Source organism: Myodes glareolus, chromosome 8 (genome assembly GCF_982192425.1).
Source record: "Myodes glareolus chromosome 8, mMyoGla1.1, whole genome shotgun sequence".
Taxonomy (NCBI): Eukaryota; Metazoa; Chordata; class Mammalia; order Rodentia; family Cricetidae; genus Myodes; species Myodes glareolus.
The window spans coordinates 107341398-107365197 of NC_142033.1; the positions used below are offsets into that span (position 1 = coordinate 107341398).

Below are 23800 nucleotides of genomic sequence, written 5' to 3' on the forward strand. Positions count from 1 at the left end.
TGTGTTCGGCTCTTTGTCCTTTGCATTTGTGAGAATCCGGGCATTGCTGCCTCAATCTCTATATCATGTACTTTGATTAACAGGTAGCATTGGCTCCTAAGCAGCCTACTTTCACAGTATCCTTTACTAGATATTGACTTAAGATTTTATGGTTCAGGCTGCACGTTCCGAAAGCCAGGCAGGAAGCAGAGGTGGTGCGATGAGAACAGGAGAATTCTGGAAAAAAGAAAGACTCAGTCTGCAGGCCTCACACAGGCACAGAGGAAGCAAGAATGCCTCACTGATAAAAGGTACCAAGCCACATGGCTAAGGCAGACAAGAAATATAGGTGAATGTAGGTTGAAGAGTTAATAAGAAGCCTGAGCTAATAGGCCAACCAGTTTATAATTAATGTAGACCTCTGTGTGTTTCTTTTGGGGATGAATGGCTGCAGGATTGGGCAAAACAGAAACCTCTATCAAGAATAAGCTTATGCTTTAAAGCTGCCAGATGCTCAGAGAGTTGGAAGTGAAGATTTTTGGCCCCATCAGGGTCATCTGGGAAGGGAAAGCCATCTTCAGTCACCCATTACCTTCTGCATGCCAATCTTTTAAAGAATTGTTTACGTGCTGTGACAATATACCACATGCACCTCTAACATATCCAGGGGCTGTCCATGACTGGCCAACCACTTCTGTAATCAGCACTAGCATGTGACTGCACCTGTCATTTTCCAAGTTCAGGTACAAATGAGATACTCGTGGAAAACTAGATTACCTGGGTGTCAGAGCCCACTCAGACAGGCATCAGCAAGGGATACCTGGGAGGGGGCGCAAGGCTGTAGGAAATGGCAGATTAAGAGAAATGAAGACAGAAACACAGGTCTATCCTGGAGGACTGAAGGTAACTAGCAATCAGCCCCAAGTTTGTTTCTCAGCCAGCATATATACTAAATACAGTCAGAAGGCAGAAGAAAGGGCAGTCCAGTCAGCTGCCCACCTCCCTGTACTGTACTTGGGAGGAAGCTCAAGCAGGTGCACTATCTCACTCAGCTAAACAACTTCTAATCTCTAGCGAAGAGTGCCTCTGGCTGGCACACACCAGTTCAGATCTTAATAGAAAAATGCGCTCTTTCATCTGGGCAAAAATACTCTTTTTATGAACTGACACAGACATTCCTTTCAGCCCTCAAGGTTACTGGAAAAAGTAGAGCAGGCAAACTTGAACTTAAATGACTTCTTTAAGTCAGAAATGACTCCACATGGAAACTAAGTCAAACATGGGCTCCCACACCTGAGCCAGAAGTCATGTAGTGTGACAGGCTGAACATGCCAGTCACACATTAGCATGGCTTTAAGGACTCCTCAGTGGAAGGCCTGCAAGCAGGACACGGGATGCAATTCCTCCCCAAAGTAGTGGAGCACAGCAGCAGAGCAGCTGGACTCCGACTCTTCCTGCCATTGTCCCTGCTGTGAGCTCTGCATCACCACCGTCATGGACTCCACACAGAGATGTCTAAAGTGGTCTGTGGACTTGGGGCAAAGGCCAGGGTGCCATAGTCCCACGTGGACTCCAGGACACTAGTGACCAAAATGCTGGGGTGGCAGCAGCTGCACGTGTTCACCGTTTGAGAAAGGGTCTCACTTATATCCCAGGCTTGCCTAACTCTCACAGTGGTCTCCCTGGTACAATGTCCTCAGGACAGAGCTCAGTTGTGTGCCATACCAGGCTTCTGTTTATTTCATTAATAAATGTGCAGAATGAATAGAAGTCGGGCAGGCCTTTAATCTGAGCTCTCTGCATCAGAGGGAAACTGATCTTTATGACTGTTAGGCTAGCCTGGTCTGCATAGTGAGGTCCGTTCAGCGAGGGCTACAGAGTGAGACTCTCACAAAGAAAATGAAACACTAGGAACATGATGTAAAAATTCTTATTCTAATGTGGCCTACTTAATTTTCACTAGAAATGCAGAATTGAAAGAAATATAAATCTGTTGACTCATATGTAAAGCAGGCAGCAAAATATGTATAATTTGGTCATCTGACTATTATAAGGTTCTATATTAAGTTTGGAGTTATTAAGTAAAAAACTAACTTTGACTCCATAGGGTTCAGTTGACTAAAATTCTGTTTTTACAGTGATTTGTCTTTTCTACAAAATTATAGTTTAAGAGACTGGATATTTCTGGTGCATTTTTAATCAAACTTTGTATTTACAAAAATAAAAATAATGGCATGTTTTCACAGCTGGCCTGAGAAACAGACAAGTTTCCTTTGTCCTTTTCATTTTTATAGCAAAACCTCACAAATGCCCCCAAAATGGGTCCTAAAATCCCCAGAAGGGGATCAGAATTGAGGGCAGGTGGCTGGTCCCTTCAGAAGTTCAAGATACCACACTTCTCTGTCTAGCAAGGATGGTGGGATTCCTGCACCTCACCCCGCAGGCTGCCTTGCCTCTCTCTCTCTCTCTCTCTCTCTCTCTCTCTCTCTCTCTCTCTCTCTCTCTCTCTCTCTCTCTCTCTCTCTCTCTCTCTCTCTCTCTTTTCCTTCTCCCCCTCTTCCCACCTCCCACTCCCTTTCTATCTCTCTCTGTTCCGCCCCAGCTCTTTCTGTCACTCAGATCACACTACCCAATCAGGGCTTCCAGGCGGACTGCCAGTCAAAAGGGCAAAATGGGGCGGTCACTTCCGGTCCGCCATGCGGCGCGCTCCGTGGCGCCAGATCTGAGGGAGACTAACGTGTTCCGTGTGTTCTGCGCTGTGACCCTCGGTCGGGAGCTGTGGGGAGAGCGGGGCGAGCTTGGAATCCGCCATGGTGAGCGAGGGCCGCCGTCCACACGCGGGAGGAGCCGCGGGAGCCGGTATGGGGTCCTCCCGGGGCTATGGGAACCGGCGGCGGACGCGGCGCCCGTGTGGTCACGTGAGGTCCCCGCTGAGCCTGCAGTTCCCGGGTCCTGTGGACTCTGAATATCTTCCATCTGCGACTGCGCAGAACACGGAGATGGGTATGCTGTGTAAATAGTTCCTTATTGTGACGTCAGCATGCAGGGCACGTGCGTGCCCCACTTTCATTGTCTCCCGGATAGGCAGATTCGCTAACTCGCAGAGCCCTGGTTCCTCTAGCGTCTTCTAGGAGTTCCGCACTTGGCACTGAACATTCAGGTGTAGGATCCGTCAGCAGTTAGTCCTGTGCAGGGCGTAAAGTCTGTATCATTAACACAACTGCGTGGTCCAGTCACGTGTGTCAGTAAGGCCAGACTTCAATCCCCTGCAGCAGGATATAGGGATGATTGTGTGCCACTACGCTAGTAGTGGGAACCAGACCCAGGGCTTCTGAAAGAACAAGAAGTGGTGGTAACTGCTGGGTCATCTCTCCAGTGCTAAACTTGCCAGACTTTCAAAATCTGATGTGTGCCTGTGCACAAGTACATGCTGAAAAGCCAGTGTCAGGAGAGTTGAGGTTTGCTTTAAAAATCCGTGTTTGGGGCTTGGGAGACGACGCAGTAGGTTTGCTGGTCAGATTTGGTCAGCTAGAGTCAGACTGGCCTGTAGCAAAGCTATAGGGTGTTTTTTGATTAGTAGTTAGATGCAATAGGACCCATCCCACTGTGGGTGGGGCCACCCTGGGCAGATGATCCCAAGTTGCATAAGGAAGCAAACTGAGCAGGGGGCAGTAAGCAACATTTCTCCAGGTTGACAGCACATGTGGGGTACATAAGCCTGTGGTGTATGTGAGTTAGCAGATCTGTTTGTTCCTGGACCCATCCTCTTAGGGTGTCAGCCAGAGCTGGAGACTTACTATTGAAGAGATTTTTCTTTATTAAGGTCTCAGTGTGCTCCAAGGTTGTCTGGATCCCAATGTCCATTAACGTTGCTGTCCCCCTGAATCCGCTGTTCAGTTCTTGGGTTAAAAGTTTGTAGCACCACACAGTGCTAAATCTACCCATCTGACTCACAGGGCGGGCTGTCCATTTCAGTAACAGGAAAATTGTTTGTATTTGGAGCATGGCTTCTCCATGGAGAACATTTAAGACAGTGAGCTGCAGGGGCCGCTGTTGGAGGAGTTCACAGGGTGAGTGAACTTCAGTGTACTTTCTCCGTGTTCATTCACAGCATATGATGAGTGCAAACCAAATTACTGGGTGTACACACTGGGGAGCTTACCTCCAGCCTCTGAAGTTTCCAATGGGCGACTCTCTCACGTTGGTACGTGCAAACGTGGCAGAGGACTGAGACACAGGCGTTTGCCTGTGGCTTGTGTGTCGGCATACAGCGCTCAGCAGCTAACATTTTACACATGTTATAAAGAAGGTCATACATGCAGTAATGACATTCCCTCCACCAGGAAAGGACCTGCTCTAGTTCAGTCAGTATAGGTAAGTGTTCTTTCAGCTTATTTTTAAGTCTTTTACACCCTGGCTGTTGGTATCTATGTTAGTGTTCTGTTGCTATGAAGAGACACCTTGGCCATGGCAAGTGTTGTAAAGGAAAACATTTAATTGGGCCTGGCTTATAGTTTCAAAGGTTTAGTTTATTGTCACCGTGGCGAGGAACATGGTGACAGGCAGGCAGACATGGTCCTGGAGAAAGTACTTGAGAGTTCTACATTGGATCCACAGGCAGCAAGAAGGCCACTGGGCCATGCTTGGGCCCTTGAAACCTCAAAGTCCACCTGCAATGAGACACTTCCCCCAACAAGCTCACGCCTATTAGGAGGGATTAGCCACACCTCCTAATCCCTCTCAAACAGTACCATTCTCTGATGACTGAGTATTCAGTCATAAAGGCATGTGAAGGCCATTCTCATTCAAACCACCACAGTATCACTTCTGTTCTCCAGTTATCAAGAACTTTATTCCTGGTGGTGGCACTGCAGGCCTTTAATCCCAGCACTCAGGAGGCAGAGGCAGGCAGATCTCTGTGAGTTTGAGACCAGCCAGGTCTACAGAGCAAGTAGCATCACAGCCAGGGATACACAGTGAAACCCCTCTCTAAAAACTTCAAAACAAGAAAGAAATAAGAACTTCATTTGATGTTTCTCAATTGGTTATTCATTCATTTTAAGGTGGGGGGCTGGAGAGATGGCTCAGAGGTTAAGAGCACTGACTGCTCTTCCAGAGGTCCTGAGTTCAATTCCCAGCAACCACATGGTGGCTCACAACCATCTGTAATGAGATCTGGCGCCCTCTTCATGTCCAGCAAGCATACAGACAGACAGAACACTGTATACATAATAAATAAATAAATCTTTAAAAAAAAAAAAAGAGCAAGGTGCCATATAGCCCAGGCTTGCCTGATACTATGCCATTGAGACCTGCCTTGAACATCTAAACCTGCCTCTGCCACCCAGTACTGGGAATACAGGTATGCAGGTCAGTGAGAAGGAAAAAGACAAGGGAATGAGTGTCCTCATAGCACCCAGACTTTTATTAGGGATTTGCTAATGCAGAGGAACCTGTAAGAATCTGAGTCCATTGTCAACGGGCAAGCTGGTATAGTCACAGCAGAGAAATGGAGGTGGCAGGAAGGAGGTTGAAAGGATTCCGGTTTTGTCTGCAGTGTGAATTAACTGTGAGTAGTTCTATCATCAATTTTACGTGATTGTTAAGCCGGAAAAATCACAGGCCAGTTAGGCAGGACCACACAAATTTGTCCAGCTCTTCTGCTCTGGTTGAACTAGTGTAACTATGGTAATTTGGTTTCTAGAAGGAAATTCACTTCTCTATCCAAATTCTTGATTGCCTGGTCTGTGGTAATGAACGTTTATCAGGACATTTATCAGTTAAGGTATCTTTGGTGTGTTCCATCATAGATTGTCAGTCCCTTCAGCACATGGGCCCATGAGCTGGTTTAGAAGCTTTAAAATAATTTTGTGAAGTTATATTTCCATCATCTGGCCTTTCCCTTTCCTTGCTCCCAGCCCTCCATAAACCCCTCCTTGCCTTCAAAGTCTTAGCCTTCTTTTGTTTTGGTGATCCTATTTGAATTTGACCTATTATTTTTAATTTATTTAAGTTTATTTTATATGCATTGGTGTGAGGCCCCTGGAACTAGAGTTACAAACAACTATGAGCTGCCTTGTGGGTGCTGGGAATTGAACCTGGGTCCTCAGGAAGAGCAGCCAGTTCTCTCAACTGCTGTCAGTCTCTTCAGTCCCCTACCTATGTTTTTTAAAAACACCCTTTTCTTCAAACTCTAAGTTGTTTGCACTCTGTCCTATATTTGAATAAGAAATTGCAATAGGAAAGGAGTATACCAGTTTAATTTTTGGTTGTGAGCCTAGCATTTAAAGGCTGAGCCATCTCACCAGTCCACTGTCCCTGTTTGGTATTATTTGATTGAACAATACCAAGACAAGCACCTAGCACATAGAATTAATTATTGCATCTATTTTATTGGTATGGCTTAAGGTGAGTCTCCCTGCTTTTTAGGGTTGGTTTCTAGGTGGAGGCATTAGCCCGTCCTCATTTAATTTTAGACCTTTATGCAGGCCAGAGCTTCTGTTCTCTGTGTCATAGGACCTTATCCATTAGCAGGCCTTCACCACTACTTCTAATTTTACTCCTTCATAAAGTCCCTAGAATCACTTAGCTCAGAAATCCAGAACTCCCAAACGCTGTTGGCTTTGTTGACCTCTGATAAGGACAAAACTGCTAAGGGTTTCAATGACCCCTCTGTCAAGAACACACTGATTCTGTTGTTTGAAGACTTTTTACCCTACGTGGCCTAGCCAATTTCTACCTCTTTTTTATATCTCTACCTCTCTGAAGAAGTGCCCGTACCGGGATTGGAGCAACAACTGACCTGGCTTCTTCCAGCTATTTGGGGTGTCAGGTGGCAGTAACTGGACACTACACCAGAGGTCCTCTTTATAAGACCCATCTGTCAGATGTAGATAGGAAAGTGGGTCCTTGACTGGTGTTTTAAAGGGATTAAAATGCCCAGGCTGTCCTTCCTGGTTTTCTTATGTCGCTAAGGTTAATCTCCAGGACAGTGAACTCGCCATTAGCTTTCATTCCTTTAACAGCTGTTGTATGAGCTAAAAGTCAACATGGTGCCCTTCTCATATGGCTTCTAAATAGGAAGAGAAGAGATATTTACCATCATTTCGTGTTTATGTTAAAACAGTACTGACTGGTCTCCATTAGCTGTGCTTCAGTGAGCCAAAGTCTGATGTCGTATATCTGAGAAACATCTTTTTATAAATATATATATATTAGTGAGATATATTTGTCTAAGTACTATCTCCTGTAGACTTAGACTTAATATCTGTGGAGTATGATCCCTTGAGTTGTTACCAAGTATTTTAGTTTTTGGTTAAAATTTCCTGCTGAGTGCTGAAGACTATGCGTGACCAAAAGTAATTTTTTCTCTCCTGTCAAGGCCAGTTGTGCAGCTGATCCTCTGGTGTCACATGGACTTGAGAGAACTCTCAGACTCCTGTAACCTTTTTTGTACTACTTGTCCATCAATATGAGGATAAGTCAAAGCCTTGCTTGACAAACTGGTTCCCTTTAAAACCTGGATTGACCTTTTTGGTAGACCTGACAATGTATTTTTTATTATTATTATTATTATTATTATTATTATTATTATGTATACAATGTTCTGTCTGTGTCTATGTCTGCAGGCCAGAAGAGGGCACCAGACCTCATTACAGATGGTTGTGAGCCACCATGTGGAATTGAACTCAGGACCTTTGGAAGAGCAGGCAATGCTCTTAACCACTGAACCATCTCTCCAGCCCCACCCCCACCCCCGACAATGTTTTGAATTCATTGAGTGGGGTCTGTTTGCTCTACAAATTTACAATCTGTCAATCCCTATTATTTTTCTCAAAATATCCCTGTCATATTCTCAATCTAAGTAGAAGTCGAACATGACATGACTCAGAATTTCCCCTTTAGAGATGACTTTCTATAAGTCAAGTTGCCTGTGTTAGAAAAGGTACAGTATAATTTATCATGTGTGATGTGGGATTAATAACTCATAATTTAAAGACTATAGGACACAGAAAATATCTAAAATAACTGAGAAAGAAACAATATTAGGATATTATTTTCCATGTCTTGTTTTTTTCAATGCACAGAAAATTCATGTAAAAGCATGGGTTCCCAGGGCATGCATAGGGCGATACAAAGATGGAAATCAATGTGGGCCAGAAAAGTCTCAAGTAACTTTGGATGTCCCAGGACGGAGTTGGTAGTGTGAGGTGAGGTGTTAAGACCCAGCGCAGCCTGCTCGCTGGCAGCATGTTGTCTAGCACCCTGCCATCTGTTCTCTTGATTCTCTTGGGTGTGTACTCTCCCAAGTCTGGCTCTACGCTAATACAAATTCACATAAGCCTTCCAATTCTAACCATTATAGAGGATTAGGAAGTTAGTTAATGTTAATGTTAGTCCTTAGGTTTTCCATTACTGTGATAAAGCACCATGACTAAAAAGGAAGTTGCAGAAGAAGGGATTTGTTTGGCTTATGCTTTATAATCAATGTACATCAAAGGAAACCAGGTCAGGAACCTGGAGGCAGGAATTGATGCAGAGCCCATGGAGGGGTACTGCTTACTGGCTTGCTCAGCCTGCTTTCTGTAGAACCTAGGACCACCAGCCCATGGATGGAACTGCTCACAGTGGACTGGGCCCTCTCTGATAACCAGTAATTAAGAAAATGCCCTACGGATTTCTAAAGTGGTTGCACAAGTTTGCATTTCCACCAGCAATGGATGAGTGTTCCCCTTACTCTACATCCTCTCTATCATAAGCTATCATTAGTGTGTTTGATCTTAGCCATTCTGACAGGTGTAAGATGGTATCTCAGAGTTGTTTTGATTTGCATTTCCCTGATAGCATTTTCCGGAAGTATCTTTTGGCCATTTGAAATTCTTCTGTTGAGAATTCTCTGTTTAGTTCAGTACTCCATTTTTGAATTGAGTTATTTAGAATTTTAATGTCTAATTTCTTGAGTTCTTCATATATTTTGGAGATCAGACATCTGTCTGATGTGGGGTTGGTGAAGATCTTTTCCCATTCAATAGGCTGCCTTTTTGTCTTATTGACTGTGTCCTTTGCTTTACAGAAGCTTCTCAGTTTCAGGAGGTCCCATTTATTTATTGTTGATTTTAGTGTCTGTGCTACTGGGGTTATATTTAGGAAGTGTTCTCCTGTGCCCATGCATTGAAGGCTACTTCCCACTCTCTCATCTATCAAGTTCATTGTAGTCGGAGTTATATTGAGTTCTTTAATCCATTTAGTCGTGAATTTTGTACATAATGATAGATATGGACCTATTTTCATTCTTCTACAGGTTGATATCCAGTATGCCAGCACCCTTTATTAAAGATGCTTTCTTTCTTCCGTTGTATAATTTTAGCTTCTTTGTCAAAAATCAGGTGTTCATGGATGTATGGATTAATATCTGGGTCTTCAATCCAATTCCATTGGTCAATGTCGCTGTTTTCACTATTGTAGATCTGTAATAGAGCTTGATGTCAGGAATGGTAATGCCTCTGGCAGTTCCTTTATTCTACAGGATTGTTTTGGCTATCCTGGGTTTTTTGTTTTTCCATATGAAGTTGGTTGTTGTTCTTTCAAGGTCTGTGATGTTGGGATTTTGATGGGGATTGCATTGAATCTATAGATTTGCTTTTGGTAGGATTGCCATTTTTACTATGTTGGTTCTTCTATCCAAGAGCATGGGAGACTTTTCCATTTTCTGGTATCTCTTTTAATTTCTTTCTTTAATGACTTAAAGTTCTTTTCAAATAGGTCTTTCACTTCCTTGGTTAGTGTTACCCCAAGATATTTTATGTTATTTGTGGCTATTGTGGAAGTCAGTATGGCAGTTTCTCAGAAAATTGGGAATCAACCTACCTCAGGATCCAGCAATACCATTCTTGGGAATATACCCAAAAGATGTTCAATCATACTACAAAAGCATTTGTTCAACTATGTTCATAGCAGCATTATTTGTAATAGCCAGACCCTGGAAGTAACCTAGATGCCCCTCAACTGAAGAATGAATAAAGAAAGTATGGTACATTTGCACATTAGAATGCTACTCAGTGGTAAAAAACAATGACATCTTCAATTTTGCATGCAAATGGATGAAATTAGAAAACACTATTCTGAATGAGGTAACCAAGACCCAAAAAAATCAATATGGTATGTACTCACTCATAAGTGTATCCACTTTTATACAAAGGACACTGAGCCTATAGTTCATGATCCTAGAGAAGCTAAGTAATAAGGTGAACCCGAAGAAAAACGTATATAGACCCACCTGGAAATTGGACACTGACAAGATCTCCTGACAAAAGTGGGAGCATGGGTGTTGGGGATAGAAGGAAGGGGAGGGTAGAAGAGAAAGAGGAGGGAAGAAGGGGAGGGTTGAGGAGAGCTTGGGGGAATTGGATAGTCAAGATGGAGGAAGGACGGATATGAGAGCAAGGAAAGAGATATCTTTGATTGAGGGAGCCCTTATGGGGTTAACAAGAAACCTGGCTCTAGAAAAAGTCCCAGGAATCCACACAGATGACCCCAGCTAAGACCCTAAGCAATAGAGGAGAGGGTGCCTGAACTGGCCTTGACTTGCAGTCAGACTGATGAATATCTTAAATATCACCCTAGAACCTTCATCCAACAACAGATGGAAACAGAGGCAGAGACTCACATCAGAGCACTGGACTAAGCTCCCAAGGTCCAGTTGAAGAGTAGAAGGAATGAGAATATGACCATAGAGGTCAAGATCATGAAGGGTTCATCCACTGAAACAGTCTACCTGAGCTAATTGAAACTCTCCACTGGACTGGAAAGGAACAAGCATAGGACCAAATTAGTTCCTCTGAATGTGGCTGACAGTTGCATGGCTGGGGTAGACTGAGGGACCACTGTCAGTGGCACCAGGATTTTTCTCTACTGCATGTACAGGCTTTTTGGGATCCTATTTTTTTGGGGATCCTTTTTGGGATGTATACCTTGCTCAGACTAGATGTAATAGGGAGGGTCTTGGACCTTCCAGAAAGCAAAGTGCCTTATACTCTCTTAGGATTAGAGAGGGGTGGGTGGGAGGGTGGGTGGAGGGAATGGGAGGAGGGGAGGGAGTGGGAATTTGGATTGATATTTTTTTAAAGAAATTCTAATTAAAAAAACATTAAAAAGTAGAAAATGTCCTACAGGCTTGCCTACAGCTCAATCATATTGAGGCATTTCCTCAGTTGATTTCCTCCTCTCAGATAACTTTGACTTGTATCAAGTTGGCATAAAACTAGCCAACACACATTAGATTGCTTTTTTAAATTTTTGTTGTTGTTGTTTTTGGGTTTTTTTTTTTTTTTTCAGACAGAATCTCACTATATAACAGCTTTGACTATCCTGGAACTTGCTCTGTAGACCAGGCTGGCCTCAAATCTCAGAGAGTCACCTATCTCTGCCTCCTGAGTTTTGGAATTAAAGGTTTACACCACCATGTGCATCTTGCTCGTTCTTGTTTAAATTAGGATTTTTGATACAATTTTGCTGTTGTTTCCTCATCATACTGTTTGCATGTCTCTCTGTATATCTGCTAATAGTCATTTCTCTTGCAATGCTATAACCTATTCAGCGGGCATAGAAACGAGAGGCATGATCTTCCTTTTATATTTTCTTCTAAAACATCTTCGTGACTGCATTTGAAATTCTGTGACATGGAATAAGTGTATGGATCATACAGACTCATGTAAATAGATTCTCAATTTACAATGCAGTCTCATCATTTCTATTTTGTATATATGTGGGATACTTTAGGATGCAGTGACCTATGAGGATGTGCACGTGAACTTCACGCATGAAGAGTGGACTTTGCTGGATCCTTCCCAGAAGAGTCTGTACAAAGATGTGATGCTGGAGACCTACTGGAACCTCACTGCTGTAGGTAAGACTGCTGGGGTTTTTGTTACTTTTTAACAATAAGTGGACAAGCATTTCTTGATTGTTGATGCTTTCCTGGGATTGCAGGAAGTATGTCATGAATAAATCAGGCATGGTTCTCAGGTTCAACAAAGATAGTGACTTAAATTTTGCAGTTTGCTGTAATATATCATACATTTTCTGGTACTGTATTTTAGGCTGCAAATGGGAAAACCAGAATATTGAAGAACATTGTCAAAGTTCTAGAAGACATGAAAGGTAATTTTTGTATGCAAACTGATATATATGTACCTCTGAAGAAATCTCAGTTTTCCCTGAAACTTTAAGAAAAGACAACACTAAATAAGCACAGCTTTATGGTGATTATTAAATTCTCACAAACCAATGTACCTCAGTGTCAGGAGGGTGATCTATTTCCAAGGCATTCCTCTAAGAAAGAAGACAGTGAAACAATGTGTTAACACATGACACTTTAATTATATATATAGCCCCATGAGATCCATTTTGTAGAACTGTTTATCCTTTTTGTTTCATACCATGTAAGTATCATATAGGAGTCCCTTAATTAGGGGGACCAGTAGCCAAGACCTTTTTTTATTAAGATTTATTTATTTACTATGTATGTAGTGTTCTGCCTAAATGTTCCCTGCAGGCCAAAAGAAGGCACCAGATCTTACTATAAGTGGTTGTGAGCCACCATGTGGTTGCTGGGAAGTGAACTCAGGACCCCTGGAAGAGCAGCCAGTGCTCTTAACCTCTGAGCCATCTCTCCAGCCCTGTCCAAGACCTTTTATATGCATATAGTCCATAGTAAAGCTAGTGTTGCCCATATACTTACAGAGAGACTTACCATAATTTATTGAGAGGAACAGTTGATGAGTGTCAAGAAGGTTGTCATGGTGGAAAAACCTTAATCCCTATACCACATCTCTCTATGAGGAACAAAAACTTAGATTGTGTGAATGCAATGTGAAAGACTTTTGTTTGTTGTTCTATAGATACCTGAAAATAAGAGATATGAAAAGAAGCAGTGTAACCAACAGTTAAATATGTAGTAGTTCCCACTATAGGAGTAGATTTGGTGAATGTGATACAAATTTACAATTCATTTGTTTTCCAACTACACTGGGAGTACATCAACAAACTCACATTGTTGTGTTTTTTTTTTAAAAAAAAAAAACTTATGAGTACAAGGAATGTGAGAATTCTTCTGTCTACATTGGTTCACTTCGCACATGTAGTATGACTCAGAGTATAGAAAAATGTTATGCATGCAGCCAGTGTGGTAAAATTCTTTGTTCTTCCAGTTCTGTTCTGAAAAAGCTCATATGGTAAAAGGAAGTGATAAATATGAACTATCTACTAAAGTCTTTAACCTTCACAGGTATCTTCAAACACACAAAGGAACCCATAATGAAGAAGATCTCTGTGAATATAATCAACATGATAAAAACTTTAGATCTTTACAATTATACCAAAGAACTCATGTGAAAGTACAACCCTATAAACTTAATCAAGGTAGAAAAGACTTCGCATATTTCACTAGTCTTCAATATCTTGAAAACATTCATACTGGAGAGAAACCCTATGAATGTAATCAATGTGGTAAAGCCTTTATACATTTCAGTCATCTTCAAAGCCATTACAAAATCCATACTGGAGAGAAACCCTATGAATGCAATCAATGTGGTAAAGCCTTTGGAAGTCGCCAATATCTTAAAATACATGGAAGAATTCATACTGGAGAGAAACCCTATGTATGTAGTCGGTGTGGTAAAGCTTTTATGTATTTAAGCAGTCACCGAAATCATGAAAAATCTCATACTGGGGAGAAACCCCATGTATGTAATCAATGTGGTAAAGCCTTTGCATGTCGCAGTGATCTTAAAACACATGAAAAAATTCATACTGGAGAGAAACCCTATGTATGTAATCAATGTGGTAAAGCCTTTATACATTTCAGTCATCTTCAAAGCCATTTCAGAAACCATACTGGAGAGAAACCCTATGAATGTCATCAATGTGGTAAAACCTTTGGAAGTCGCCAATATCTTAAAATACATGGAAGAATTCATACTGGAGAGAAACCCTATGTATGTAGTTGGTGTGGTAAAGCTTTTATGTTTTTAAATAGTCACCGAAATCATGAAAAATCTCATACTGGGGAGAAATCCCATGTATGTAATCAATGTGGTAAATCCTTTGTATGTCGCAGTGATCTTAAAACACATGAAAGAATTCATACTGGAGAGAAACCCTATGTATGTAATCAGTGTGGTAAAGCCTTTATAAGTCGCCATAAGCTTCAAATACATGAAAATACTCATACAGGAGTGAAACCTTATGAATGTAATCAGTGTGATAAAGCCTTTGCACAATTCATTCATCTTCAAAACCATTTCAGACACCATACTGGAGAGAAACCCTATGAATGTAGTCAGTGTGGTAAAGCCTTTGCAAATTGCGGTTCTCTTAAAACACATGAAAGGATTCATACCGGAGACCAACCCTATAAATGTAATCAATGTGATAAAGCCTTTCCACATTTCAGTCGTCTTCAAAATCATTATAAAATCCACACTGGAGAGAAACCCTATAAATGCAGTCAGTGTGATAAACCCTTTGCAAGTCGTAATTATCTTAAAATACATGAAAGAATTCATACTGGAGAAAAGCCCTATATATGTGATCAGTGTGGTAAAGCCTTTGCACATTCCAATAGTCTTCGAATTCATGTAAAAAATCATACTGAAGAGAAGCCCTATGAATGTAATCAATGTGGTGAAGCCTTTATAAGTCATCGTAGTCTTCAAATACATCGAAGAACTCATGCAGCAGTGAAACCTTACAAATGTAATCAATGTGGTAAAGCCTTTACAAGACACAGAAACTTTGAAAAACATGAAAGGAGTCATACTGGCGGAAAACACTATATATAATTGCTGCACTGAAACTTTCAAGTTCAATGTAATCTTCAGACACATCAAAAAGGTAATAGTAATAAAAAATCCTATGGTGCAGGAGAATTGTCTGTATTCTGTCAATCATGTTTTAAATAAACGCTGATTGGCCAGGCAGGAGGTGTAGGTGGGAAAAACAGACAAGAAGTGGAAATGATGCAAGGAGAGCAGGAGAATTCTGGGGAGGAGGAAGTTGATTCCTTCCACTCCTGCCCAGATCACCGAAGCAGTAGGATGTGAGCTGCCCCACTGAAAAAGATACTGAGCCACATGGGTTAATCAAGATGTGAGAGTTAGCCAGTAAGAAGCCTGACCTAACGGGCCAATCAGCTTTATAACTTACGAAGTCCTTTGTGTGATTTTTCTCTGGGACTAAACAATTGTGGGGACCTGGTGGGAGGACAGAAAAACCCCCAAACAAGCCAGCCCCCTGTGTGTACACTTAAAAGTGCTTTTCACTCGTGTTAAAAGAAATCTGTCAAATACATAAATCCATTCCTCTGGACAGGGCGTTAATGCTTTTAATCTAGAATCATTTTTGGGTCCCCAAGCTTTTATTATGTCTCAAAGGCATGAGTCTACTGCCTTTTCTACAATGTGGATTTGAGTTACAGATTACAAACAGTGGTAATGCTAACATATCTAAAATGTTTCTATCTTTTTTGTAAACTTAAAAAATTCTTGTAAACTTTAGGGTGTTGACTTGGATCCACCTTTGGCAGGTCAAATGAACTCCAGATAAGATTAGTTCCATCGCCTGCCTATTCCCGAGGGTAGAATCTCTCCCTTTCCCTCTTCCCTAGTGTTGGGACTCCCCTCCCCCAAATACCAGGAAGTTTCAAATATATACTCTGGATAAAAACTTTCCCCTAAATTCCTTAACTTTACCTTCTGTCCCTAGTCTGTCTCTCCCAGCAGATTTAAAATAATCTGCAAACAGCACCAGCAACTTGCCAGCCCCAGGTGTTCCCTAAGAATCAGCATCCCAGATAGTTGAAGAGTAGCTAGCCCCAGGTGGTCCAGCCTCACAGACTTCTTCAATGGGGCCTGCACTTCCCCAGCCCCAGATGGTCTCACAGAACCTGGACAGTAAGTACAATAACCTGTTCTTACTGGGCATGGCCAGCGTTCCAGCTTTTGTAGGTCCCGAAGAACAACACCCCAACACCACAAAATTGGGTGTTCACAGAGCGATAGAAATTCATTCAATGCATCAATGACAAAGCAGCAGGGACTCTCTTTCCTTCCAGACGATAGAAGGTAGGAGGAGCAATGAGGCACCTTCACCTTCTGCACTATAAGTACGTATTTCTGAGCTGAAGAGTTAACTAAGTAGTATTGCTGCTGTTAGGGGCCTGTCTTATTATGGGTTTCTGTTGCTGTGAACAGACACCATGACCACAGTGACATTTATTTGGGGCTAGCTTACAGTTCCGAGGTCTAGCTCATTATCATCATGATACAGCATGGAGGTGTACAGGCAGACATGGTCCTGTAGCCAAGACAAGAAGTAAACAGACCCTGGGTGTGACTTAAGCACGTTTGAGACATCAAAGCCCACACCCACAGCAGCACACTTGCTCCAACAAAGCCACACCTCCTAATAGTGCCATACAGAACCCATCTTTGGTTCCTAGCACTTGTGTCGGATGACTAAGAACTACCTGTAATGCCAGCTCTGGAAGAGATGGTGCACTTTTCTTGCTTCCTTGGGCACCAGCTGAACAAATGTGCAAAGATATATTTACATATATGTATATACATATATATACCTAAATTAAATTTTTCTGATTTTCTGAAAAACTAACATATACATGAAGAAAGCTCATTTTACAATACAGACCTGTGTGTGAGTGTGTGTGTCTGCATTTTGTAAAAGGGGCTTTCTTCATATATGTTTTTATTTTTTTTAATTTATTTATTTTTACATACATTGGTATTTTGCCTACATGTATCTCTGTGTGAGGGTGTCAGACCTTGGAGTTATAGACAGTTGTTAGCTGCCATGTGGGTGCTAGAAATTGAACCCAGGTCCTCTGGAAGAACAGTCAGGGCTCTTAACCACTGAACCATCTCTCCAGCCCCATGTATATGTTTTTATAAGTTAAAATTGCTCTTGGGTGTGTTGGTGGAACAAGGCTCATGGAGGGAGTCATGTGAGGAATGCTGAGTGCTTGCAAGAACTCCAAGAAAACAGGACAAGAGGCTTGTGACCTACATTTCTTCAAAACAGAGAATTTTTATTGAACTGTGTTTTCATATTTCTCTCAAGTGCAGCAGGCAGGAGTGAGTGTATTTCAGAGTTCTCATTGCTTGCTGTTGTTATTCGATTAAATGTTTAAACTATCCTTTACATGCCTGTATGGGAAAGCATGGTTTTGCCACTTGTGACTTGTCCTTGCGATTGTATGCAGTTGAACTCAGGAGAAAATTACTCATGTGACCTTTCTTGACCCTCAGAGTAAAAATTGTCCCGGGCTCTGAATAAAGTTGGCTAATGAATGTGACTTTGGTCTGCCTCATTTATCAGCTCCGTTATACCAGGTCTCACCACATGTAGATTGGTGCCAAGTGGCACATGGAACAGGGACCCAAAGTTGTGTATGAACTTAGGACCCTGACACAGGAAGTGACTGAGGATAATGGGGCAGAAGCCATGGAAGGCTGGTGCGGGAGAATTGTCTGTATTCTGTCAGTCATGAAGCAGGAGCCCTGAAGGACCATCTCACCTTCAGGCAAGTTCAGCAGTCATTTCTCTGTGAGTTCTGCATGTCCAGTGAAGCAGTCCAGACAAGAGCAGTTTCTTGCCCAAATGGCTAAGGAGCCTCTTTGATGCCCATCTTCCGCTTGAAGTAGCTTGGTGCTGCCAGGAGCAGATGTGTCTCACTGTCATGAAAAGTCCTAACTTCTTCAAACATTTTAAATGCTCTTCATAAGAATGGCCACCTAGAACCCCTCCTTTTCTCCCTGGATTTATCCTGCTTTTGTAATTAAAAAGAAATCTGGTAAATGGGGATTGTTTGTCGACTTATGGAATGTCAGTGCCGCCGTGTGGCCAAAGGAAGCTTTACAGCCTTGTTTACCTAAGCCCACAGTGATTCCTGAAGATTGGCCTTTAATACTTTTGGATTTTAAAAGTTGCTATTCTATAAATATTCAGGCTGATATATTTTGCCTTTTTCGTTCCTTCACATAATCATTTCACCTGCCAGCTTGCAGCCCTGTGTTGGCTCCACCGCATTTTGTGCTCTGGTCCAGCCCCCACTGAATGTTTGTATGCTGTACCCGCGCACCCCTCTCCCCCACACATCCTGGCTTCACCCACTTTAATGATTGCCCTGCTCCCACCCAGTCTCTGCCCTCCCCCACACCTCTACCTCCAGCCAAGTCGCTATTACTGACGCAGCCTCTGGTCCCGCCTCCAGTCTCTGACACCAGCCTATCCATCTTTATTGCTCTGCCCCCATGGCATATACATAATCCAGACTCTGTGCATTTTCCATCTTTATATGGCCCATTACAATTTTCTATTATATTTTTTCCTTAAGAACCTCAGTTTGGCCTCACTATCTGTAATCTTTTCTGACCAGGAGCTTTTTTTTAATGCTAAGCCTAGGACGAACACTGACTTTGGCTGTTGGCTCTGCCCCATCCAACAAGGCAGAGCACATTTACCCAGCTCTATGAGCCATGCTCACCATCCCTGCTCCAATGATGCAGCAGATTTAGGTCACTGTTAAGCAACTTGTAGCACTCCGCTCACAAGCCCCATTTAAGTGCTCTGCTGCAGGACTACAGCTGCCAACGTGAACAAGGAAGCTGTCTCTTAAGAAGCCACCCTCCGCTTGCCACCAGCAACAGGACCTCTCTGAAAAAATGCAGCTGCCAAGAAGCTCCAACTGACCCCCGTTTTTGTGGATCCAAAAGTCCCCCCCCTTTTTTTAGCTTTCTTAGGTTTTATGGATGTGATTGCCGAATGTTGGGAGTCATTATGTAGCATGAATAATAAAAGCCCAGAGACAGGTATTGGGGTTCAACCTTAAGATAAGAAAAGCAAAGCAGCCAAGCCACTAGAGAGTTCTTAACTCCAAGAAATTCTCAGACTGAAAGAGAACAAGTTCCTCACAAATTATTTCGAGTACTATTAGTTACATTATCATATTGATCAGAAAAATCTAAAGAAGAGCTTGAAAAGAGGTTGGTAGTTCTGGTATCTCACAGAACATAAACCTATACTTGCCTTTAATAGGAATAGGAATGTTATGATATCCTATGGAAATGGGAAGAGAAAACATAGTCATGTCTTCAGATGGGTGGGCTGGGTCTATTAGGGTCCCAAGGTCCAGTCATAAACAGAGTCATTAGTATTGACAACGGGAGCTGGATCCACCCAATGGCAAGTTGAGGCAAAGAAGAATGAGCAACATTAGACCATTCCAGGTACTCAGTGGCACTCATTGCAGATGCACAGGTCAAGGTAGCTGACACAGCCAGACTGACATACTCGGGTGAATTAGAATTCCGTATGCTTCATAAACTATCTTCCCCCCCCATGCAAAAAAATTGGCCCCCCCAACCAAAAACCCCACATAAAAAAATAAATGTGGGTAACATCTCCTTCTGCCCCTTTAACGAGAGGGTTGCTCTCTTTCTTGTGATGGCCATGGTCTCCTTACCCTGCACAGGCGTCATTGATGGCCAGGAACTGGAGGAGCCAAAGAGAAATCCACGCTGTTTGAGTGGATCTATCTGCAGTGACAGATGCACCCCCATCCCAATTTTCATCAGCTGGTGGGGTGTCTTCCAAATCATAAAACTGTTAAAGCTGCATAGGCCCTATCTAAAGGCAGTTCAGAAAACTCTACAGAGAAATGCTTGTGAACTTTAGAGCATATATCACCCATGGGCAAAATCTGAATGATTAAGAGTAAATAAGGAAAATACCCCTTGGTTTGTTTTTTATTATTTTTTTTATAAAAGTTTATTAATTTATACTTTTTCTTAGTTTTCTTGGGTATCTTTGAGGGATTTATTAATTTTCAACTTTTTGTTTGTCTTCTCTTCCATTTCTTTAAGGGAATTTTTTACTTCCTGTTTAAGGGTCTCCATCATTTTCATAAGGTTACATTAAAGTCAATTTCTTCTACTTCTTCTGGGTTAGGGTGTTCAAGTCTTCCTGTTTGTTCCTGTATGTTTGTTGGATTCTGGTGTTATCATGTTGCTTTTTAGGATGTTGGAGAAATTCTTGCATTGGTGCCTGCCCATCTCTTCCTTCAAATGCGGCCAGCAGAGCCTTGGTGTCTTGGTCTGATCTTTGCTGTGGCTGTGTACTTGGGGGTTTTTCTTGGTCTGCCCTCTCTTAGATCCCCTCAGCACTGATGCAGGCTGTGTTGGGGGAATCCAAGGACCTCCAAGATGAAAAGGCGGGCTTGGGGGCAGGGTGGAATGAGGGTAATGAAAGCCAGCAACAGGAAACACACCCCGCTGGATGGCCAGAAAAAACTTGGGGTTTTGGAGGGATCTGAATTCAGCCCCCCAGGACTTCCCCAGAGAGCGGCACTTCAGGCTACCCGGACCATGTGGCTACTTACTCACCTGTCCGGATCCCCTCAGCACAGGAGCAGGGTTCTAAGGGCCTCACTACAGGCAGGGTGGGATGGTAGAAAGAAGTCCCAGCGGCAGGAACACTTCTCACTGCTCTCTGGACCCTCAGCCCTGAAGCAGGCTGTGTTAGGGATCCAAGGACCTCGCAGATGAAAAAGGCCACAGTCATTGATTTTTGACAAACTTAATGACTTCTCTGAACAACGAAAGAATTTATTGAGTCATGTGCCTTCAATAATAGCTAGGTATCAAAGGAAGCTCGTAACACTCCAAAATCCTTAAAATTCAAAGATTCATGTGAATTTTCATCAGCCTACAGAGCCAATCTTGGGAAATACACAAAAGAACAGACTGCAGAAGCTAGACAAAACCACTGCCAATGCACATCCTAGACACTGTTGCAGGGGATCTGATGCCTCCTTCTGCCTTCTGTGGGCACCAAACACACACGTGATGAGCATACACATATGCAAGCATCACTCATACACATTAAATAAATTTAGTAAATTAAAAACACTATCTCCCAGTCAGGTTGTCTTGGAGCACACCTTTAATCCCAGCACTCGGGAGGAAGAGGCAGGGGGATCTCTGTGAGTTCGATGGCAACCTCGTCTACACAGTGAGTTCCAGGACAGCCAGGACTACACAGAGAAACCCTGTCTCAAAAAAAAAAAAAAAAAAAAAAAAAAAAGGAAGAGGGAGGAAAGAAGGAAGGAAGAAGGAAAACCCCTACCCTAATATCTGTCACCACAGATTAAACAACCACAAATACACAGAAATGTGACAAATACCTGCAGCCAAACGTCTAACAGCTGTTGCTATCAGCAACAGGAAACTGATGAAGCGGGTCATCGTGAATGGAAAAGGGGTCCGCACGAGACTGAATAAAAGCCACACTGCTATCGTGTGGCTTCCGATCTGCGCACACAACTGCAGTAAAATCTGTGCTGTCTGAACAAGAACAAAGAGATCAATAGCAGCTAAGAGAAAACTTAGAAGGAAAGTCACAATTAGTATAGTAAATTTTGACACAAGGCCAGGTAATCCTGTAAGTCTGGCCTTACTGACACACGTGACTGGACCACTCTGGCATCTCCATGCAGATGTGTTCATGACACAGACTTTACGCCGCTGCACAGAATTAAGTGCAGACAGATCCTACACCTGAATGTTCAGTGCCAAGTGCAGAACTTCTAGAAGACGCTAGAGAAACAAGGGCTCTGCAAGCTGGCGAGTCTGCCTTCCCAAGCAATGATAAGAGCGACGCATGTGCTCCCTGCAGGAGGATGAGACCAGTTTCCATGCACCAGCTACAGCTTCCCATGTTGTTTGCTACTGCAGTCTCAGGATGACGTCATTCAAAGGACGTCCGGGCTGGGGCGTTGCAGGGACCTCACGGGGCGCCGCGTCCAGTCGCGGGTTCCCACAGCCCCGGGAGGACCCACACCAGATCCACCCCACGTGGGGATGGCGGCCCTCGCTCACCATGGCGCATTCTGCTCGCCCCGCTCTCCCCACAGCTCCTGGCAGCGGGTCAAAGGGCAGAACACGGAACACGACAGTGTGTCTCAGATCCGGGGCCGCAGAGGCCGCTGCGTGGCGACAGAAGTACCCACCCATTGTGACTGACAGTCCGCTTGGGAGCTCTGACTGGCTAGTGTGATCTGAGTGACAAGAGCAGCTCCCTTAGGGACCTAGTGCTGTGAAGCGGCTCAGCACAGTGGTTCCCAGCCCTGGCTGCCACCGAGGCACAGAACTGTCCCAGACCTGCAGGCGCTGGCGTTGCAGCAGAACTTGGGCCTGGAGTGCAAAATCATCACTGCACCTTTCCTGCACGCAGCAGTCCCTTCCCGATCTTCCTCCTGCATCTCCAGCATACATAGATCATTAAACCATGTGCAGCAAGGGCTCCCTCTGCCTCACAGCTGAAATGATGCCCAGCTCATCCAGGTCAAACTTACACCACCTGACTGACAGTCACCAGGCATCTGCAATTTCAGTAAGGCACGCTAGGAGTCTCAGCTGCACACTGTTGGACAAAACCACACCGCTTCCCCAGCCTTCTGCGGTGAGCACTCAGGATGTGGAAGCCGGATGTCAAAAGTTTAAATCAGCTTGGTCTATGATCCTAAATACCAACAACAGAGTCCCCAAAGGGAGGTGTTCGGGGTGAGGGCCTGGTTGAGAAGATAAACAGAGAACTTGCTCAGGCTTGTCAGAACACAGTCCAGAAATGGAGTCATGGGAACAGAACTCTGAGTGCTTAAGTAGACCTCCAAGAAAACAGAGAAATCTTATGAACTCCCTTTCTTCAAAACATGGAATTAACCAGATTATGGTGCACGCCTTTAATCCCAGCACTCAGGAGGCAGAGGCAGGTGGATCTCTGTGAGTTCAAAGTCAGCCTGGTTTACAAAGTAAGTTCCAAGACAGTCTCCAAAACTACAGAGAAACCCTGTCTCAAAAAAAAAAAAAAAAAATGGAATCATTCTAGGAATGTGGTTTTGTGCTCCTCCCAGGTGCAGAGGCTAGCGGGGAGTCTGTTTAGATTATCTGTTATTGCTTGATGCTGCTATTCAATTGAATGTTTGCACCTCTCTGGAAAATCTTGGTTTTGCCACATGTGACACATCCTTGTGGCTGTATCGAGCTTGTTTTTTCGTTGTTGTTGTTGTTTTGTTTTTGTTTTTGTTATTGTTTTTTGCCATGTGGGACACGTCCTTGTGACTGTATAGAGCTTGAACTTACCAGAACTTTATTCTTTTAGTATTTGCAGACAGGTTTTCTTTCTGCAGCCTTGGCTGTCGTCACAAAACCTTTCTTAACCCTCAGACATTATATTGTCAGGGACTTTGAAAAATATTGGCTATTGCATTAGATTTTAGTCCACCTAAAATATCAGCTCCTTTGTCCCAGGTCTCACTGCCTCTGGAGCAAAGGCAGGACTCTACCTTGACCACACCTGTAACAGAATTCTGCTGGGCTGGCACCAGAGGGTCAGCAAGCTACCGCCGCTGGTCCAGGTACCTAGTGTAGCTCTGGAGTCAGCACCCAGTCCCTAACCCATCCTTTGTGTTCCAGATACCTTTTTGTTGCCCTATGTGAATCTCATCTGAGAGGTTCCCATGAATACAAAGCCTAGGCAGACTTGGCTATGGGGAAACCCAGAAAACCGTGGTACCTCATAAATTAGGTATTTGCACTTGGCAGTGTAGTTTGGACACTCCACTTGGTTTGAGATATGGAAATCTACTAGCTAAAGTATAAACATAGGAAAAAAATAAAAATGCCAAGAGGCGAAGGGAAAGGCTTCAGTCCAAAGAGGATGAGCCCCCTGCGGCCACAAAGCCTAGGTT

The 23800-nt window shown here is 43.2% G+C and overlaps 2 protein-coding genes across 5 annotated transcripts; one reads left to right on the forward strand and one right to left on the reverse strand.

The window, feature by feature from the left end:
* Positions 1-2633: 2633 nt before the first annotated feature.
* On the forward strand, positions 2634-17347 carry LOC146894004 (uncharacterized). Of its 2 annotated transcripts, none has more exons than XM_087909297.1 (4): positions 2634-2792; positions 11758-11884; positions 12078-12138; positions 13265-17347. In XM_087909297.1, exons 1-4 carry the CDS (start codon positions 2790-2792, stop codon positions 14817-14819), a joined length of 1746 nt encoding a protein of 581 aa, XP_087765423.1. In that variant the 5' UTR covers positions 2634-2789; the 3' UTR covers positions 14820-17347. The 2 variants fall into 2 exon arrangements, with proteins under 2 accessions (XP_087765423.1, XP_087765424.1); XM_087909298.1 differs by lacking the exon at positions 2634-2792 and adding an exon at positions 2824-2982.
* Positions 17348-19795: 2448 nt separating this feature from the next.
* LOC148121248 (uncharacterized) lies at positions 19796-23784 on the reverse strand. 3 transcript variants are annotated; one of them, XM_087909306.1, is made up of 4 exons: positions 21930-23784; positions 21236-21395; positions 20436-20586; positions 19796-20248 (listed from the first exon to the last, which is right to left on the reverse strand). In XM_087909306.1, exons 1-3 carry the CDS (start codon positions 22062-22064, stop codon positions 20450-20452), a joined length of 432 nt encoding a protein of 143 aa, XP_087765432.1. In that variant the 5' UTR covers positions 22065-23784; the 3' UTR covers positions 19796-20248; positions 20436-20449. The 3 variants fall into 3 exon arrangements, with proteins under 3 accessions (XP_087765432.1, XP_087765431.1, XP_087765430.1); XM_087909305.1 differs by having other exon boundaries at positions 19796-20268; XM_087909304.1 differs by having other exon boundaries at positions 19796-20586.
* Between the last annotated feature and the right edge of the window lie 16 nt (positions 23785-23800).

Bases quoted from the DNA above. Each gene is read 5' to 3' on its own strand.
- LOC146894004 (XM_087909297.1), top strand. The intron at 11,885-12,077 runs GTAAGACTGCTG...ACTGTATTTTAG, and splicing joins CTGGAACCTCACTGCTGTAG to GCTGCAAATGGGAAAACCAG. The intron at 12,139-13,264 runs GTAATTTTTGTA...TAACCTTCACAG, and splicing joins AGTTCTAGAAGACATGAAAG to GTATCTTCAAACACACAAAG.
- LOC148121248 (XM_087909306.1), bottom strand. From the start codon at position 22,064: ATGGGTGGGTACTTCTGTCGCCACGCAGCGGCCTCTGCGGCCCCGGAT. The intron at 21,396-21,929 runs GTGAGCGAGGGC...GTTCTTGTTCAG, and splicing joins GGCGAGCAGAATGCGCCATG to ACAGCACAGATTTTACTGCA. The intron at 20,587-21,235 runs GTATTTGTCACA...TTCATCTGCGAG, and splicing joins TGTTAGACGTTTGGCTGCAG to GTCCTTGGATCCCTAACACA.